Raw genomic sequence first — 21,125 nt, 5'->3', positions numbered from 1 at the left:
ATTTCACAAAGTATTATGACCTGTCAGATGATTAGAATCATTAGCATTGAGATTTATGATGCTCAAAGTGAGGCCTAAATAATTCCTATGTTTCTGAACTGTTTGTAGGATATTGTTCCAGTTATAAAATAGCATAATATACAAAGGCAACCTGAGAAACTAGGTCACAGATAGGCACAACAAAAAGGCCCTCACACTTAAAACTTTCGGCCATTAAGGTCTTTGTCAACAATACACACACACACAAACACACACACACACACACACACACACACACACACACACACACACACACACACACACACACATACAAGCAAATGCAACTCACACACACAACTTCAGACTCAGGCAACAGTGTGGTTTCAGCTGCCTGAGACTGCACTATATCGTGAGTAACAACTTTCCTTCTCATATATTGTTACATTCCATACTGAGTTTTCCATTGTTTCATTTTAACCTAAGAAACTGTAATATCATTTTTTTTATTTCCATGCGACATGAATTTTCTTTCAATATTCAAGCTGTTCCATTTAAAACAAAATTTTTCACTTGTCAACAACTGTCACCACTGTTATCTCCAGAAGTAAAACTACTGACATTTGGAGTTTAGTTTATTGTGTTCTTCACAAGGCTCCATCATCTACATCTACATCTATGTATGTACTCCACAAGCCACCATCAGAGGCATCTTGGTGGTATCACAGTTTGAGCATCTGTGAACTGTGCCATCTTGTGGACAAGTGCTTCTTTTTCATTTTATGTTACAGAGCATATTCATTCTTGCAGCAATCCTGGCTATTTTTGGTTTGACCATCTCATATATCAGTCTTCTGATTAAGACTGCAACTTTTTATGCACCAAGCACAATGGATTGTGCCTTTAGGCAGACAACACTGACTGTGGGTTGAGTATAGTGTAAGAGTTGCCCCAGCAGCTTTCCCCTAGTGTTGTATATGTGCTGGCTCTACGTAAGATGGCAATCCAGCATCATGCTTAGGCATTTTCCAGTTCTGGATCAGTTCCAGATCTGTGGGTGTCTTCCACGATTATTGTTTGGCTCTTGGCAGCATTTCTTATCGGCCTCCATTTGGTGGCCCATGTGTGTGCACCTCTCAAGTTTGTTGCAGTCTCTGCTCAGCAGTGTAGGACTCACTCTCTGTGTAAACTGAGTGGAGTCACCTATTTACTGCTCTAGCTACCTATGTATAGCCTTTAGAGCATCAGCAACGTAGAGGCTATACAGCAAGAGGCTGGGGATAGAGCCCTGTGGCATTCGAGCTCCCCATGTAGTATTGTATTTATGTACTGTCCCCAACACACACATGGAAGATCCTGTTCCAGAGGCAGAACTGCAAAAGGCAGATGTGTGATGCTGGAACTAACCACTACAACAATTGCTGTAGCTATTGCTTGTTTGATAGGAGACCTGTGATTCACAGATTTGAACATTATGGATACATTTGAGAGAATGACCCCAAGGAACTCATGATGATTCATGGTTGCCGTCATCTGCTCCACCAGTTGTAGCATTTGGCATGTTTTGAATTTCCAGGACATGAGTTGGTCATCTGGCAGTATGTCCTCTGTGAGATGCTGTAGTAACTTCCTGGGATAGATTCACTTGAACACTTCAAGAGGACTGTGAGGAGACTGGCTGGTTAGTAATTGTGTGCCAGTTGAGGATCCTTGCCATTCTTAAGAAATGTAACTTCTCCCATACATTTCTACGTATCATATTATAATTGGAACACAGGATACTGTTGAAGATTTTCAATTGGATTCAAATAACATCTGACGGCTGTTATTTTAGCAGCACACTCTTCAACTGGCCGTGGCCCTTCTTTCTTGGTGTTGTGCTGACAGAGCTACTGCTTAGCATATTATTTTTAGATTGTTTGGATGACATCATTGTTTACTCAAATTTAAAAAAGTCTGAACAGGCACTGTTCCTTTTGGGAAATAGGGTCTCCATGTGCAGGGTTGCTACTGAATGTGTCAGCTAAGACACTGGCCTTTACATGTGGCTCCCTTATATTGTCACAGCCTTGACTGCACAGTTGGTCACAGTAAAATCTTCATAAACCTCCAGGCCCTGCTGCTGTCAGTTCTGTGCATGGCATTCATGCCAGCACAGCCCTGAGGTGATGCTCATTGACACCTACTTTGATGTAGTAGCTTCTTTGTTGCCAGAAACCTGATGTCTTTGCCATTCAAAAAAACATGTAGTTCTTCATGGTGAACATATTAAATATGTGTGGTGGCTGTTGCAAGGGAAGTTTATTGACCTCTGCTGCACCCCTGGAGTGCCAGTCCTTGTTGTTGATCACCTGAAGTATGTGCAGTGGCAGTTGCAAGGGAAATTTCATGGCTGCTGCAGTGTCCTTGGGGTATTGGTTTCACTTGCTTCAAGTACTAAATGACTAAAATTGAAGTAATACCCCCTCAGCACCCACAATAACTGTGATTAGAAGTCATACAGAAAGTATTGTTGGAGACAGTGTCATATTTCTCTTGAATGACCCCTTCCAGCCATGACAATTGATTGGTGGGACTGGATCATGGATGTCAATGTGTAAGACCACCAGGAGATGACCTGACATAATGGTCCAGTGCATCAAAATAATGATGGAGTCACCCACTTCCTTTGGGAAGGCAGTGACATGGATGTAAGAATTGCTATAGTTGTTTGGGTAGATAGTAGGGGGTCATGTGGTCCCAGAACTATCATATAATGTATGCAAGTCACTTGCAGCAGATGAGAGCACAAATGTTGACTTGATGTTGAAGTTCCCTGCAATGAAGAGCTTCCACCAAATGGAAAGCAACAAGGGCTGGTACTGTGTTCTGCCTGTGTTTGTGAGGTGGCACCCTTCCAGATGGAAGATGGAGTGAAAAGTTGGGAAGTCTGAGGCAGTTCATATCCACTGCAGTGAAAAACGTCAGGTAGCACCACATTTGAAACTGCCACTGCTGCCTCTCTATAAGAGTCAAGCATCTGCATTTGTTGTCGCTTAATATTCAAAGTCTGCACCATGCCCCTACTAAGTATGTAGACCCAATCTTTGTTCAGATTGTTACAATTTAATGTAGTTTTTACCACATATTTTGTAATAATACCCCAATGTGAAGACTTGCAGTTTGAACTTCAGTATGTGATGTTCCTGTTCAAGAAAAGTGGCAATGGAAGGTAGATATTGCTAAGATTAGATTCAATAGTAACAATGTTAATCATAATTATGGTTACACATTTAATGTAAAACAAGCGAAAACAAGGATGAATGTTTGTCACTTAAGTGACACATTTAATGTAAAACAAGCGAAAACAAGGATGAATGTTTGTCACTTAGGTGTAGGTAGAACTGGCACTTAAAAAAGATGGTGCTGGCACCTCATCCACCATGATCACATTTGGTGCTGCTGCAAACTGTGATGCCTGAAGATAGTAAGTTCACCTTCCCATGCATACATCACCTCAGCCTTTTTCTAGGAGGGTGTAGATACTCTGACTCATCCATAAAAACTGAACACAGTAACAACTCTGGTATTCAGCTGATTTACTTGTGAAAAAAATATTGTTCAAAAAAACTTTTTTGCATCCACAAAAGCTTCATACTGCGTTCTTAGTATCCCAAGATATAATATATATTTTAACAAGGAATTTTGTGCAGGTCGAAGTATATTCAACAAAGATCATTGTACAATGAGAGTCAATGCAAATAGTTGCAGTGAAGATCAAACAATGGAAAATCCGGAATGGAAAATAAGAATATTACGAAAAGGATACTTGCTACTCACCTTACAACAGAGATGCTGAGTCACAGATAGACACCATAAAAAGACTGTCAGAAAGTGAGCTTTCAGGCAATAAGGCCTTCTTTGAAATTAGACAACATAAACACATACGAACACACACACACACACACACACACACACACACACACACACACACACACACACACACACACAGCTCACACATAAATGACAAGTCTGTGGCAGATGAAGCCAGACTGCGAGCACACACTGTGTGTGTGTGTGTGTGTGTGTGTGTGTGTGTGTGTGTGTGTGTGTGTATGTCTGATTTCGAAGAAGGCCTTGTTGGCTGAAATTTCCGTTTCTGACAGTCTTTTTGTTGTGGCTATCTGCAACTCACCATCTCTGCTATATGATTACTTTCAGTGAAGGGGAATACATCATTTGTAATTAGGAATGCTGCTCTTTATTGCAGTGGGATCACCTCAAAACAGGTATCTCGTCAACACTCAGCAGGTCACAAAATTATTGTAGCATAATGGTGTTTTCTGTGGATACAAGTAGCATGTACCCTTATAATGATGCTATATTCTTGAACATTACTTACACTAACTTAACTTGGCCTGGAGATCATTTTATGGATGAAAACATCAGTTTCCAAATTCACAAAATTTATTGACAACTGAGCTGCATACTCGTCACATTAACAAAGCACTGATTGACATACTTCACTGATCTCTTTGACTGACAAAACAACAACTCAACAACTAACCCCCAAAAACTGACCTGCTGGCAGCATCGCTGCTTTGCTTTATACAGAATTTTAACAATAAATTATAAAAAAATCCATTATTAAATTTGTAGAATTTCAATGTTACAATTAAAATTTACAAAACACAAAGAAACTGACCTTACAGCTGAATAAGGTAAAAAATACAATATTAATTGATCTAATTTTTATTCTATCATCACTAGTTTTAATTATGAAAATCGATATGTACTTCAATTACAATAATGTCTCTTGTATTATTTTAGTTAGGTAATTAATTACAGTTTTGATTTGGATACTAACATTCAATGACATTAAAAATGTTGTGCTTTACCTGACTGCATATAAGAAAGTTACAAATAAGGCCTGAAATTCTGAAAAATTGGAAAATTGTGTGATGTAAGCAATTGGAGAGTTAATTAGAAATGTAATTATAAAGAATATTAATTACAGAGGAGAACATAAAAATAGATAACAAATGAAAACACATCACTTGGTAATAACTTTTAAACTGTTTCTCAAGATAAAGATGTTTTCTGTGTTTACTCATTATTCAATTCTAATTATGATAATTAGAGGCACCAGCCACTTATGCCAACATTTCCACAGCCTTTTTACATTTGTTACTAAATATCTGTTAATTCAAGTCCAGAATTAGGTTTCTGATTTGGAACCTGTATGTAAGTTTGTTAATGACAACAATCCACTGACAATTATGATAATATATGTTTTTCCAGAACTTTCTATATGCTTTCACAATGAATATCAAGTGTTTTAACAAATTGGACAGAATGATATAATAAAGACACACATACAAGACCTTAGGAAGCACTAAATTAGATAACTATCCAGATGCATATAAAAAAAGGTGTATCAGACATTCCATTTGAGTTTTGGGGAAGGCTGTATCATTATACCATCATAGTGCATGAAATTTACATCACCTGAGATGGAGAAGTGGTTCATACATTTATTGCACTTTTATCAATGTCTTATACTGAAATCCAAATCTGTCTCTCCTTAAATTGTGACAGAAGATATTGTTAATGAGATCATCCTATCAGATTATCATATTATTCTTAATTTTCCATTTGTTATCTGATTGCAAAGGCTTGTACTAATGTTGGAATTAGAATTTAGATTGTACTTCCTTTCATTACATATTCACAGCAATATAAAAAGAACACTACACTTCACAGGCATTCATTGTATTAATCCACACTACATAATTACTCTTTCCTATGGATTACATGGGAAGAAGACAACAATAAATTATGCATACTAACAGTTTACTATGGAAACAGAGTGGCATTCCAAGAATGCTCCCAAAGCTCCTTATTGGATATCCCATTGCCTCCAACACATGTTTCAAACATCTCCTATCCACTTGGCCCACTGATAGCCAAATTTGCTGCTCCTAGATGGGAGGTCATTCCTGTAAAATAATAAGTGATGCTCTATGGTACAATGTTCATAAAAGATATTCAGGTTAATACAAACAATCAATCATCAATACCTAAGTGTCGTCTTTACCATGATGTGCAAAGATGTGCAGATGTGCAAAGACATGAGTGTTGCAGTGGCAGTAAATGCATTAGCTGCCAGGACAGTTGCTGTAGGCAGTGTAGAAGAGGAGTTACCAGATGCAACACAGCAACACATATGGATAGTGCAGCTGCTGAGGCAGTCAAGTGGACCTGTGATAAAGACAATGTCCATATGTTGATAACGTTGGCAGACAAAGTTCATGCAGCATTCTACAGTACACATGTAGCAAACATGACTGTTGTCACAGATGGTAGCACGCAACAACAGACCACAGCAATACATAAGGGCCAGCACATGTATATTACTTAGCAACTATATGAGCTTACAGAGCAATCTGATGTGCTGTAGAGGAGGATGTCAGTGTTATTGCAAAACAAGAACAACTTACCTGGGCGAGGAACAAGCAACAACAGTGCTGCCAGGAGCAAATGGTTCAAATGGCTCTGAGCACTATGGGACTCAACTGCTGTGGTCATCAGTCCCCTAGAACTTAGAACTACTTAAACCTAACTAACCTAAGGACATCACACACACCCATGCCCGAGGCAGGATTTGAACCTGTGACCGTAGCAGCAGTGCGGCTCCGGACTGGACCACCTAGAACAGCACGGCCACTGCTGCCGGCTTCCAGGAGCAGATTTTATGGTGTCACTGATGGTTCAGCAACAGAGCAATAAGATGCATAAAGCTATGCAAACAGTCAAGTGGCAACAGCAGCTAACTGTAGGTGTGGCAGTCCATAAAAAACAACAGGAATACCTTCTGTAAATAGGTGAGCACAGGAAGGAAACTGGCATGGTAAGTAACTTGTCAAGCTTACCTGCTCCTTCAAACACTTTCCACATTAAAGGCAAGACACTGGGATGCTACTGCCCATTTGATTCAGCATCAGGTGCACTGTCAGCCTGAGATGGAAGAACTGCAGCCACAACCCCACAAATGCATCTCATGGCAGTGAATAAGTCACTAATAGTGACATACAGAAAGTGTGAAATGGGGTTAGATTTAAGCTTCCAGCAGAGTTACTGATGAACCTTTGTTGTAGTGGAGGTGGCAGAGTCTATACAAGATGTCAGTTTTCTGTGTCAGATATGAATAAAGGAAATATCAGTGCTGCACAAATGAGGAAGGATGGAGAAGTCATCACGGATATGCCAGGATGTGGAACAAATCAGACCATGAGTTACACACACAGTTTTGTGATAACTGGTGAAAGTGTCAGCAACATGGTGCATATACAAAAGGTGTTGCATGATGCACCGTGCCACGTTTATACAACTTCAGGTCAATGCCAATGGGCATCACCACTGAACATAGTAAAAAGAAAGATGGTGGCTGGAGACTGTGGCAACTGTCATGTGGTAAAATGCTTGCACAGTGCCAGGCCACTACCCAGCACCTAACACTAGGGATTTTACCAGTGTTCTAGCAGAAGTGACAATATTTAGTGTAACTCACTGCAAGAACAAATACCATCAGATTACAGTTATGGGAAAGGATATGCTACAGACAGCAATAACAACACCATTCAGTTTGTCTGAGTACGTGCAAATGCTGTTTGGCTTGAAGAATGTGATGCAGATGTGGCTACAGTTTACTAATGAGGTGCAAATGGATTGCAGTATTTTTTTTTTCATATATTTTGATGATATACTGGTGTACCCAAACATGATGTTGCAAGAAGAGCACCTGAACACTGTTTTAGGCAGCATCAACAACTATATAGAAAATAGTCCCTATTACCTGTCCATCAGACTGAACAGTGTAAGTTGGCGTTCATTCTCTGGAACAGAACCAGTTGATAAGTTTCTTTATTTCTTGAATTTTGTTATTGTTCCTGGACTTTATTTTGTGTCTCTTTATACAGTTCGGCCTAAGATTGGTAATAAAATTTTTATCAGTCCTGAAGCATGGTAATAATTTGGATACAACGTATGAATAGTCAGGGTGTCTATAATTTCTTTAAATTATGCCCTCATTTTAACAATGTGATGTTTACTTAATGTAAATAGTGATCATAATCTCCTGTTTTTACAGCTGACAGCAGCATTCCAGCTACCACATCTCTTAATTCTTTCATTCGGGATCATGCCAGTCTTAAAGGAACAAAGTATATGTGCTATGAGGGAGGCTGTGGTGCTTGCATTGTCATGATCACTGCTCTTCACCCTGCCACAAAGAAAAGACAGTCTTTTGCAGTTAATTCGGTAAGCTTTAGTCAGTGTTTAAAAAGGATTATTTTTTCTATTCTCACGAAAATAAGACAGAAAACTTCTATTTTTTTCCTATGCATGTGGCTGAAGGAAATTCATGAGTTATCTCCATTATTAAAAATTATTATTTTTTAACCTGTAACAAGAGAACTGCCAAATTTGGGGATTTAGTGCTTCCATATATCAATGTCTGCTTACAAATATTAGTTGTAAAAGTCAGATGCACAGGATAACAACATACAAGGAAAAAGTGCATCTACTGATATATTGCTCAGACAGGAAGAACCACAATGTGACTGATGGAAACACTGAATGTGAAAATATGCCATTAAACCTTATCAGTTGAAAAAAAAAAGTTGATTGCAAACAAAGGTACAGAGTGAAGATCAGAAACGTTGATTAGATAAAGTAAATAAAAATCTCTTAGAGCTCGTTGTTAGACAAGAACAGGTAAAGCAGCTGCTGAAGTAAAGAAAGTGAGAATGGGAATGACAACATAAGTACTTTTAGTGATCTGGAGACAGCTAAATTTTGAGGGCTAAGTACTTTAAAGGAAGCACAATACATTTTTGTAGACAGGAAATATACTAAAACAATGAATGGTTCTGATATGTCTTATTTGTCAGTAGAATGTGTCTTCATATTCAAGTAAGTACTAGTTGTCTCTCTCTCTCATATAATATGAACATACATGTTAACACGCAAAAATATATAGATTTAAGAAAAATGTGGAAAAGCAAACAGTCATCTAAAACTAACTGATATGCAAAACATAAGGACTTGTAACAGCACAGAGACCTAACTATCTTTCAAGGCTTTGCTCAGAGGTATGCTGGTTCAAATCCTGGTGGTGTAAAATTTTTACTGCCAGTATTTCACAAGCAAGAGGAAGACAGGTGGTGGTTTCTAGTCAACATTATTTGTGCCAATGTTCTGGATTAAATTCCAAACCTCTCTAAGGTGTCTCCTGAAGTGAGGGCATGTGCTACTGTTGATGGTGACCTATGCACTGGATGGGGATATTAGGCTTAGAGTCTCCTTTGTGCTATTTGAAAGGCTATGTGCTGGCACTGACCTTCGCCCTCTCCCTCTCCCTTCCCTTCATACATGACAACTTAAACCCAAGACTATGATGTACAGTCACTCATCAGTCATCCAGTACAGCTAATTTAGAAAAACAATTGCAGAGAAAACAAAGACATAAAACTGGAAAAGAAACAGAAACTAAATGAAAGAAAAAGACATCAAAATAGGCACAGCACAAGGACTGACACATGTAGTACAATAGTAAATTCACAGAAGCATGAAATATGTGGTCCAAAACTGTACATAATTCACCTGAACAAGCTTTAGACATTTATTTGAAATTCTATCTGCTTCTAAAGATCATTTGAGTTTTAAAAAGGCAGCAGCTGTCTTTACTTCATTTCCAGTAATGGAGTATACCCTTACCACACTTTTAGGATTGAGAAAATTGTTTCAAAATTAATTATGCACTTTATAAGGAGCCATTGTAGCATATTTATGGAGTACCAATGAATATTTTTGCAATTATCTCCTTGTTTCTTACATGTTTATCATCAATATTTAAAACAATGTCTTTCCTTTTACTGGCACAGTTGGACTCTGCCTCATTCTTTATGTCTCAGATTGCTTTGATTTTATTACAGGGTTGGTTGGTTTTGGAGCTAAAATATGAACTTTTTGATTGTTGATTATTTTGCTTAATATTTTACAATACTTTTTGCAATGATTTAAACGGGTAGGATTGCCTGGATTTTTTAATGTAATGCAAAATTCTCATTTTTCTTTACAAGACATTTTTATCGCCTTTGGAATTAGAACAAATTGTATTTGGTGCTGATAGCTCTTTCACAATAGATGTGTCACCATTTTTCAGTGGGGCAAATAATAATATTTTCAATAGTAGGACTCTGACCATCATGGTCAAAGAGGCCACTTAATATTTCACTAATAATGATACTGCCAACTTTATCTTAGTTGACAAAAATGTTATTTAATAGAGTGCTTGAATTTGGAGTTAACCTGGTATGAAAATTGACTACTGGGATTGTTTTGTGATGCATTACATGTTACTTTATTAAGTGGACCCTCATGTTTTTAGTGCTCCTGGCATACTTATTTCAATACTCCACAGATTTTGCAATCTGACAAGAGAGCAGCTGTAAACTGAAGTCAGAGATGGGTCATCTATTTCTGATGACAAGTGTGGTGTGCATCTTAAAAGTTTATGTATTTTCTGAATGTCAGGTTATACTTTTTACATTTGAGATTTTAGTGTGGTAGAATGGCTGAGTCATTCTTTTCTAGTTTAGTGATCTTCCAATATGCATATCTGTTATAATTTGAGTCCAGCCCATTGACATCTGTCATTTTTGCCTAAAGTCATAAGAACCAACTGACCTCAAGTTTTCAATGTGTGGGTGAGCATGTACATGTGTGTGCATTTTGTAAAGTCTTTTTTAATAGTTTGAGTGGAAACCCACTGCGTATAATCACTTTAACAACACTAATCTCTAAGTGTTTCTGTGGGGTGATAAAGATGGAGATATAGAGCACCAAAAATTCCCTTCCATCATTGTCAAATTTCTGAAGTCAAAAACACTTTGTAATTCCTCCATTACCATTGCAGGAATGAAGTTTAACCATGAAGTCTGTTCATGAAAGGGCTCATAAATCTGAAGTTAGTTGAGCTACAGATTGGATGAAAGCAACTATTAAAGTGCAGAATGTAATGAGAAGTATGAATGGCTACCTCAGGAAAAAGTATATACCCTAATTTTTCATTCTGTTTAGCAGTTATACATAAGCACATTTATAATTTATTTAGAATCTACTGAGATTTTTCAAGTGCAAAACAACTGACCATGATACACCTGCACATATTATGTATAAAATCACTCATGTACAGATCATGAAGACAAGATTAGTTTAATTACTGCATGCTTGGCAGCATTTAAAGAATCATTCCTTCTGCACTGTAGATGTAGAAGAATGTGTGACAGAGTACCTCAAGTACTGACTGGTACATATCACCTATTTAGGCTAACATCTCATACTGACTGGATAGGGTCCAATCTATGCTGAAGACAGAAGGCTACAATAAATTACAGTCCTGCTTGCCTAGCATGCAACACCATGCAAGGGAATTATATGAAGTTCACAGACACCAATTTTAAGGACCTAAAGCCTGCTTTGCAAAGGAGCAAATTGAAGAAAACACATGTGAACGAGCATTTGCAGAAAATTCACTATCATTCACTTGTATATGGTTAGAATCATTTATACTAGAGGGAACAAAGGACAACATGAGGTTCTGAACATTTTCCATGAATGCTGTGTTATTAGTTTATAGTTTTTGGAGCTAATATTCAGCATACAGGATACAACTCTATCATGTTAGAGCCACATTGCAAAACTTTGCTATTCAGTGAGGATTATTTTGCATGGTGAGGGCATTGTTCTTGATGGGGTATGCAAAATGACACAGAGTCTCAATTTATATGGAAGCATGAGATGCATGGAGATCATACACTTTGCACAGAATTGCATCTTCATCTCTCCTTAGCACTGGTCCAAACTTTTCCTTGTATGTTGGCTGCCATTTTTCCCTGGCTTCTCATTAGCATTGAGGGGAAATTTATAAACAGAACACTAATTACTTATGTCGAGCAACATCTCAAGAGGTGACCCAGCTAGCATATCCACTATGTGTTTAAGTCTATTGGTCATATTCATTTTTTTCCTAAAACAAAAGTAGTCTAGTGGCAAAGCATGTGCTTCATGAGCCAGAGAGCGTAGGATCGAATCCCATTCAGACCACAACTTTTTCAGCATGATTCTTAACCAAGAATTCACTTCTCACAGATGGAGTGGCCATCTAAGATATGTAGTTCAGTTTGCATGTTAAACTGCAGGTCTCCATTTTCTAATTAGGTAACTGGGGAATGTAAGGGACACGTAACTTGCTGCAGTGGCATCCAATTGAAAGACCTGAAAGAGGCCTACCGGGTACACCAGACAGAATTCTCTTTTCCTCATGCTTGTTAGCCTGTTTGCTTTGGTGAAAACCTGGCTTAAACTATATATACATTTTTTGAATAACTTCATATCGACAGTTCAATTATCACACAAGCAATCCTGATAAAAATTGCTAGCAGAGAAAATAAAATCATGGTAGTTTTTGATGTCACCGATGACTTTGCATAGTATAAATGTAGTTGTGGATGTAAAAGAATGTGAGGCAAGTACTGACTAGTACATATAAACTATTTAGGCTAAAATCTAGTACTGGTTGGACAGGGTCCAATTTATGCTGAAGACAGAAGGATACAATAAATTGAAGATACAGAATGTGTACTTTATGTTGAAGCAAAGATACTAGTCACAGCCATGTAGTATCCAGCATAAGTACTACCAAAAGGACAGATTGCTGCTCTACCTCTCACCTTATAGTGAAAACATTGAGTCACTGACAGGCACAACAAAAGACTGCTAAATGAATAAGCATTTGGCCAGAAAGTCTTCTTCTGAAGACACACACACACACACACACACACACACACACACACACACACACACACACACACACACACACATGAAAATGGAACTCTCAACACACAACTCTCACGCATATGACCATTGTCTCTGGATGCCAATGCCAGATTGACTGGCCTTGGCAGACAGAAACTGTGGTCACGTGTGTGAGAGATGCATTTGTGCGAATGTGTGTGTGTGTGTGTGTGTGTGTGTGTGTGTGTGTGTGGGTGGGTGTGGGTGTGGGTGGGTGGATGCACATGCACATGCGTGTGTGTGTGCGTATGCGTGTTTGAAAGTTTACTCATTTGGCAGTCTTTTTGTATTGCCTCTCTGTGACTCAGTGTTTCCGCTATAAAGTGAGTAGCAACCAATCCTTTACACGATATTGTCACTATTCCATCTTGGATTTTCTTGCTCTGAACTTCCCACATTTACAGTTAATGTATCAGTGTAAATTTAAGAGGGAAACACTTCTTATTGTTGTCAAGCTCTATATTCCAAAAGCCATGAACCAGCCATTGAAGAACCTACAATAACAAGCTGGTCCTGATGTTGTAACAACTTTCCACTAAGATTAAAGATTTTCAGTAGTTCATTGTATTGCAGAAAAAAACAAAATGGAGGCCAGGAAGGCAGAATATAAAGCACTGGCATTATAAACAGCAGCCATAATTGATACTGAATATTTTAAAATGGAAGTTGTAAGTTTCAAAGTTCCTCCAGTCTGCTTCCATTGTTCTTGCAGCACCCAAGAAAGGCAGAGAGAAAGAACAGAAGAATACACAAATTACAGGAACTTAAGAGTACTGTTCTGCTAATAAATCTAAAATGGGAAAGAGGTATCAGAAATTATATTGTCTGATAATTTCCCGTAAAATGCTTTCCACTGTCAAAATAATTCTTTATTGAGAGGTTGAATCGCACTAGTAGTTCCAGGTGGAATCCATGTTACAGCTACTGATTTTTCATCATCCTCCACTAAAACAGAGACATTATTATGTCCAGACCATGAATCCAACAAAAGCAATGAATTAGTTTCTGCAGCTGTTAGGAATACATATAAAATGAAATGTTGAAAATTGTTCTTTCACATTTTTGCTGATTTTGATATATTAATTACAAATTTTTGTAACTAAACAGTCCATTTTTTAAAAATGTTTGGTCCTAATCTGCCTAATGGTTCTTGAAGACAGATACACAGATGCAGAAACAGTAAACTACTCATACTATTCTCTGGCATTATCACATATGAACATGTCATTGGATTCACTGATTCCATTAGTGACGAAAATTTGTATGCTTGACTCCTGTTAGTGTCTGTGTTTGCTATTTACATTTACTTTTTAAAAGTTGACTAGTGTCCTTAATATTGATTATTGAAAATATTCAGTCTCCTGATTTTAAACATTTGTGTTGTTGGGATATGATTATCACAGGTATCACTACTGTATGTCATCTTCATTCTTTGATTATTGGGTCCCTTTATTATTGTTATTATTATTTGTAGCAAATATGAACATGGATAAATTACAAAAATTGAATGTATCATCCCTACTGTCATAAAGTCAGTTAGTAAATTATATGATATTAAAATGCGATATTGGAATGTTTACTTTGGTAACAAGAAACACAAACCCCCTAAACATTTTTCAATCAATTTTCAGTGCCTGTTCCCAGTATTCGCATGCCATGGATGTGAAATAACAACTGTTGAAGGAATAGGCAATCAGAAGATTGGGCACCACAAAGTACAGAAGACTCTAGCTGCTTTCAGTGGTACTCAGTGTGGCTACTGCTCTCCTGGAATGGTGATGAATATGTATAGGTGAGGATGAATATTATAAAAGATACAAAGATAAAATGTTGCTCATGTAACATGTTTAATGGATACTATACATGCAAGAAGTGTAATGAAATATTGACTAATATTAGTCACTTATTATTAGTAGAAAATATCCCATTGAAACTGAAAGTTTACACAAATTAACATGGTACTTTAAATGATATCAACAGAAACACACAAAACTGAGATAAGAAAATGACATATCAGTTTTTTATATTTGCCACAAACAGAGTGCCTGAAAATTGTTACAGGAATTATCACAGCTATGAGTATCATGTGTATTGCTTTCACCTACCTGTGTCCATAGCCAAAGTGGCTAATACCTACCTCTACAGTGCTGGCTGGCTTACAGGTAACTTGTTGAAATCATGCTGGAAAAATTTTCATCACTAGAGTCTTTCCTAATTTTCCGAATAAAATTCCAAACCTCTCAACAGAGCCTCATGAAGTGAGGGCATGTGACACCATTGTGCCCATTGGATGGGGGCAGTAAGCCCACAATCCACTTGTGCTACTCAAGACAGCAGGCTGTGTGCTGATACTAGGTTTCACTCTCTCCCTTTTCTCATCATACAACCCACACGTCACCACATTACATACAGTCATTACAGTCATCAATACTCAACAGATATACTTAAGATACAACTTTCATACACCATATCAAAAGGGGTCATTGTGCCTGAAAGAAGAATACCATGTCCCATTAGGCTGCTGAACCTATCCCTCAGAGTCTCCCACCCAACAATGCCATATAACTATTGCTTTCTTTTGCTCTCAGCAGCATTAATACTCTTGAGCTGACCAATAGATTATCAACAAAGGATATTTCATTGTACTATCATTAAATATCCTGTCACATCTGGGGACCCCTTTAGTGACGACAGCAAAATGGAAGCATCCCACCTTACCCAAATTATCAAATAAATCAAAAGTATGAAGATCATTGCAGATTACAACTGTGTGCTATACTGGAACTCAAAACTGGGATCCTTGCCTTTTGGGGACAATGGTATTACTACCTGAGCTTCTAGGCATGACTTATAATATGCCCTTATAGATTCAGTTCTGGAAGTATCTATCTTCCTACTTTCCAAACATCACAGAAGCTCATCTGCATATCTTCTAAAAGTAATGCTCCCAGAGCAAGGGGTGTCATGCAGAAAAGGCTGAGCCAAAGAGATCTTTTGCTCCTCAGTGGAATGTGTGCTGTTGTGTAAATTGCTGATATTATAACTGTGTGACAGATTATCACTCAAATCTGAAACTTTGTTTGTGCAATTTTCTCATTGACTGCACTATCTGGGTATGACTCTCAACTCAGCATTGCACCTTTATTTTTGGTGTTACTGCTCTGCAAGATAGAAAGCTAGCAAAGCAGAACAGATTGACTTGCTCTGCTAACACTCATAACATAAACACTAATTTTTTCTTGTCTATATACCATAGTGACCATAAATGCCAAAATTATTTTATAAGATGTATTTCTGCAGCTATTGTTATTTAAAGAATCACATAACTTACATTTCGTTTGATACCATAGTAGTGATATTTTGTATAAAAATATTTTGTTTAAAGAAATATTTACTAACTGAGACTTAAGAAGTGGAAAATCTGGGGTGGAGAGATTGTTTTCTGAAAGCAAGATGTTTTTTACTTAGGATTAATGTCAGTTCAACACAGTGGTCTTATTCCACCTTACTGTGAGAGCCTGTATGCCTGCACCTACCACTCTACACTCTACTGGTTGAGACTGGAGCCAATGTCTTGCTGCCTCAGTAACATCCCCATCATCCAGTTGAACAGTGAGGTGTTTGACTGTGATCCATTGATCACCTCAAACAAGAGTAGCCGCATGTTCCAGGAGCCACACTAGAGTGTGGCCAGATGGCAAATGGGAGGGGTTTGGGCAACCTTGTTGTGATGATGACAGATGCCTCGCTCAATGACTCATCATGCATTTGTTCACTACCAGGACTCTGTAGGCATTTTGTAAGTGTCTAGGAATATTCATGATGTTCTGGTTTTCTGTTAAAAGAAACTCATCTCTGTACGTGGAATGCAGGTCCATTATAGCTATCATTTTGAAGGCTACATGTAGTGCTGCCACCTTTTAGAACCTCATCAGTCCACAGAATATTCCACAATGTCCCACAACAAATTCTGCATTTTTACAACCAAAATTGGCCATAGTTCACACATTTTTCCTTATTTCCTCTTCGTATTGTGTTGTGGAATTATCTCCAGGACCAGTACACATAAAGTAAATTAAGTGTTTATTCAGCAGAAGTAAGCAGTAAGAATATTGTGTAAAAGAGATAACTGTATATTTTCAAAAGCCATTTTATAGATCTCTGGAGTCTTACAGCCATTTTCAGATCCATTTATTTGTTAATGGTTTTTGTTGTTGTTAATAGAAAACAATCTCAATAGAACTGTAATGTACACAACCACAATACAAGACATAAGAATAATTTTTGTTTAAAGTTTGCCTCCTTCTTGAGAGTTCATAATGGATTCATGTAGGCCTACTCTGATGCAAAGACATTCAGCAAGCTCTCATCAAACAGAAAGCAAGCAATTGGAAGGTATCGAAATATCTAGATTAAAGACCTGAAAAGTTATGTTAGCTGCATGGCTAGTAGTTTTGTCATTGTGAAGATGAATGAAAATACCAGTATAATCAAAAAATAGTAAGTTAACAATGAGAGATAAACAACAGCTATTTAGTATAACTGGAAAGACAGGAGTTCTTTCTTTCTGATTTAAATTCTGCTGGCATAAGAGTGAATAACACAAGCAGTAAATTGTTGGTTTATAATTAATAAAGTATACAGATTTATTTGCTCAGTTTTCTTGTTTCTTGCCAATTATACCAGGATTCATTCATATCTTTGATGATTTCACATGATGTAATCTACATAACATGATAAACAAGTGAATGAACTCTTGTAACAGACACACACACACACACACAGAGAGAGAGAGAGAGAGAGAGAGAGAGAGAGAGAGAGAGAGAGAGAGAGAGAGAGAGAGATTCATACAAGCACAGCCCACACATACTTACACGCGTGCGCGCGCACACACACACACACACACACACACACACACACACACACACACACACACACACACACACACACACACACACACACACACGTCCAAGAAGGACTTTCTATCCAGAAACTTAAAATGTTTAGCAGTCTTCTTTGTGCCTGTCTGCAACTTAATGCCTCCTCTATGTGGCAAGTAGTAATCTTTTCTTATCACAATATTGTATTGGATTTATGATATTTCTTTGGACTGCACTTCCAATGGCAAATGTCAGTGTTTTATTAAGGATCGAAATTAGGAGTAGTAGTAGTAGTAGTACCTTTATTTATCCGTAGGTCTATTTTTACAAGGATACAGGATTGGAAGTTTCAGACACTGTAATTCCTAGAATCAGAGTGATTTTCATGTCTGTCTCATTTATTGTAATGCTACAATTTGGATGTTGATATTGTCTCAGCTGTTTAACTAAAAGAATTTCATATGATTTTGTACATGATGCGGTATATTTCAAGTTATAATCCATAAAAAGAAATTTCTTTATTTTCGTTGTTACAATTGATATGTACTAACCCTGTGTTAAAATTACTTTTCTTTTAGAAACATTTAAAATTATGAATATCTGGTTCAGTCCAGAACCATGCTGTTATGGTCGCAGGTTCGAATCCTGCCTTGGACATGGAATGTGTGTGATGTCCTTAGGTTAGTTAGGTTTAAGTAGGTCTAAGTCTAGTGGACTGATGACCTCAGATGTTAAGTCCCATGGTGCTTAGAGCCACTTGAACAATTTTGAACAAATATCTTGCATACTTAAAATTCCTATTATTAATTGCACAATCAGACCATAATTATAGTGTTGACTTCTGGATTCATTTATAAAATAATGGTATAGATTAATAGGACATCATTTGTCAAAAAAGTCTATAAACTCTTTGAATATTGTTAGTACGACAGAATGGGCAGTAGTGGTCATGCCTCTGATGTGATCAGATGTGTTTTTATTTCTGGCAATAACAATGTAGTTTTTGGTTTTGGAGTGGAAATTAAAAAGACAGTGTGATATAGAAAAATGCAAAAGAATAAGAATCAACATAAAAACAGACAATTCTTCAAAAGTTATTATGCCAATTGGAAGCATGAGAACCTATAATGTGAAACATTTTGCTTCAAGAATCAGCCCCTAAACATGAAGAACTGGAGCCAACTACGAAAAAGAAGATGAGTGAAAAAAGTTTACTCTAAATCTTACTCCTCTTGAAACTTATTAAAAGAGTTTATTATGAATTGAGTGACAATCATCAAATGAGGGAGGGAGAGATTAAAGTATGTTGCAATCAATAGGAGCATTTGTTAGTTACTGGCCTATATTTGATGAGTATTGAACATGTATTTATTTTATTTATTTACTTTAGTTTGTAGCATATTGCCTAGTATTCTAATATAGACCATACTTTTTGTTTACAGTTTTCTCTTTTCACTTTAAATTAAATAATAACTATTTAATGGTTGAAAGTACATGAAAAATTACAGTTACTATTGTATTATTATCACTATTAATATTGATAATGCTACTCCCATCACCATTTGTACTAGTATTACTACTTGTACATCTGTCTCCAACATTAGCCTATTATAGTGTTGCTAATTTTTTATCTATTAAATTCTTTACATGCTGGCTATATGATTCAAGCCTTTTGTGCCTGAATAATTCCTTCTAGTATTATATTTGTGAATGCTATTTATATTTATAATTTGTGGTTGATTGTTGACAACATACTCCATAAAGTAAATTTTGTTTAAGCTTGTTTACCATTTTCCAATATTTCATCATTTATATTTTGTATAATCTGATTTGTGAATTGAAAAATAAAATGTTCTGTGGAGAGATTCTTTTGAAAGCCAAACTGAGACTAAATACCTTGTTTTGAGATAGTAACAATAATATGAAAAGGGCATATTGCCAGGTGAACAGCAATCTTTGCTTAGGTGGATGGGTGGATAGGCATGGGTGGGTGTTGCACTGAAGAGGCATGAGAAGAGAGGAGGGGATAGCTGGACAGGGTTGATATAATGAGCTGTTATGTGTAACACTGAGAAGCTGTGCCTTTTGCTTTCCTCCCTGTCCCTCTCCCCCAGCACAGATTCTTGATGCTGCACTGAGCAGCCTGCAATCCTGTTCTCTTGATGTCCTTGGTTGCTACTACAGGCAGCACTTGCATCTTCTCTCACCACTGCAATATTATCCCTCCCCTTGCCTGCCCCAAACCACTTCTGTACATTTACTACCAATCCCAGCAAATATTGCTAGGAAGAAGACTCAAAAATTGCCATTGGTTAGTTTTGATACATGTCCTGCCACAAGAACTAAATTTTATGGGTGAGACAAACAACTGGGGACTATATTCCAAAGAATTGATGGTTATTCACTCAGTATTTGCTACAGGTAGATTCCATACGAATAAAAACTTTGCACTCCATATTCCAGGAGGGAAGTAGCCACGTGCCGCCTCTTGTCTGTTCCTCTGCTTGCAGAAATCTATGGATCTTTAAGAACACACATTCATTTACACACAACTCATGCACATATATACTGGAGGGGAAATAAGAGCAGCATCCGCAAAGGATATTGTTTGTTGCAATTGCATTGTATCTGGGCATTCCCTGGACAGCAGACTAAGACTTTCCCTAAATGGCTGATTCTCTTGCACTAAAAGTAACAGAGATATCTAACATGAAATCTAATAAACAGTCCTTTTCAGAACTCAAGTTGGTTGTCATTTTTGTAGACCTTAAAGGTGTCATCATGCAAGAAATATCTTTTGCATTAACTTTGTCATGTCAAGCTGTGTGATGTTCTATGTGTTCAGGAAACACGTGGGGATATCTATTTGTTCCTGGCATGAAACTGGTTGCTGAATGATCACATGCACAGTATGGAAGTGCCATTTTTATGAAACCCAATTTACAAGTGTGCAGTGTTTGCCAGTCATATGAAAACAATATTTCAATTATCTCTTTGGAATTAAGTAACTATTTAGTCACCTTAAGTTATAAACCTCATGCAACATAATTTTCCTTCATTCCACACCAGAACTTTGCTGAAGGTAAAGCCTCCATTGTGATAGGCAACTTCAACAGCCACAGTCATGTATGGAGATATGCACACAATGAAAAGAAATGGTGAAGCAGCTCTGTCATGGACTGAAATTTTCCTTTTCACCCTTATTCACATCAACAAACCTTCTCTTTCATTCAACACTTGAATATGAGGATGAGGCTATGACCTGGACCTTGTTTTTGTTAGAGAAAGTATTGTGCACACATGCACCAAAACTGTACAGCCACCAATACCAAATACACAACATAGATCAATCCCATATAAAATTTGACATCA

General features: G+C 37.3%; 1 protein-coding gene across 3 annotated transcripts in view; it reads left to right on the top strand.

Annotated features, from left to right (window-relative positions):
- LOC126284055 (uncharacterized) overlaps positions 1–21,125 on the top strand; it is a 319,115-nt gene that overhangs the window by 157,578 nt on the left and 140,412 nt on the right. For all 3 annotated transcript variants that reach the window (XM_049982640.1, XM_049982642.1, XM_049982641.1), the window contains exons 4-5: positions 8,105–8,274; positions 14,505–14,665. In XM_049982640.1, the coding sequence (XP_049838597.1) occupies positions 8,105–8,274; positions 14,505–14,665 (331 nt within the window). The remainder of the gene's footprint in view (positions 1–8,104; positions 8,275–14,504; positions 14,666–21,125) is intronic.

This window comes from Schistocerca gregaria, chromosome 8, assembly GCF_023897955.1.
Source record: "Schistocerca gregaria isolate iqSchGreg1 chromosome 8, iqSchGreg1.2, whole genome shotgun sequence".
NCBI classification, from domain to species: Eukaryota; Metazoa; Arthropoda; class Insecta; order Orthoptera; family Acrididae; genus Schistocerca; species Schistocerca gregaria.
The sequence above is the reverse complement of the archived record's forward strand: the minus strand, read 5'-3'. Positions and strand labels throughout refer to the sequence as shown.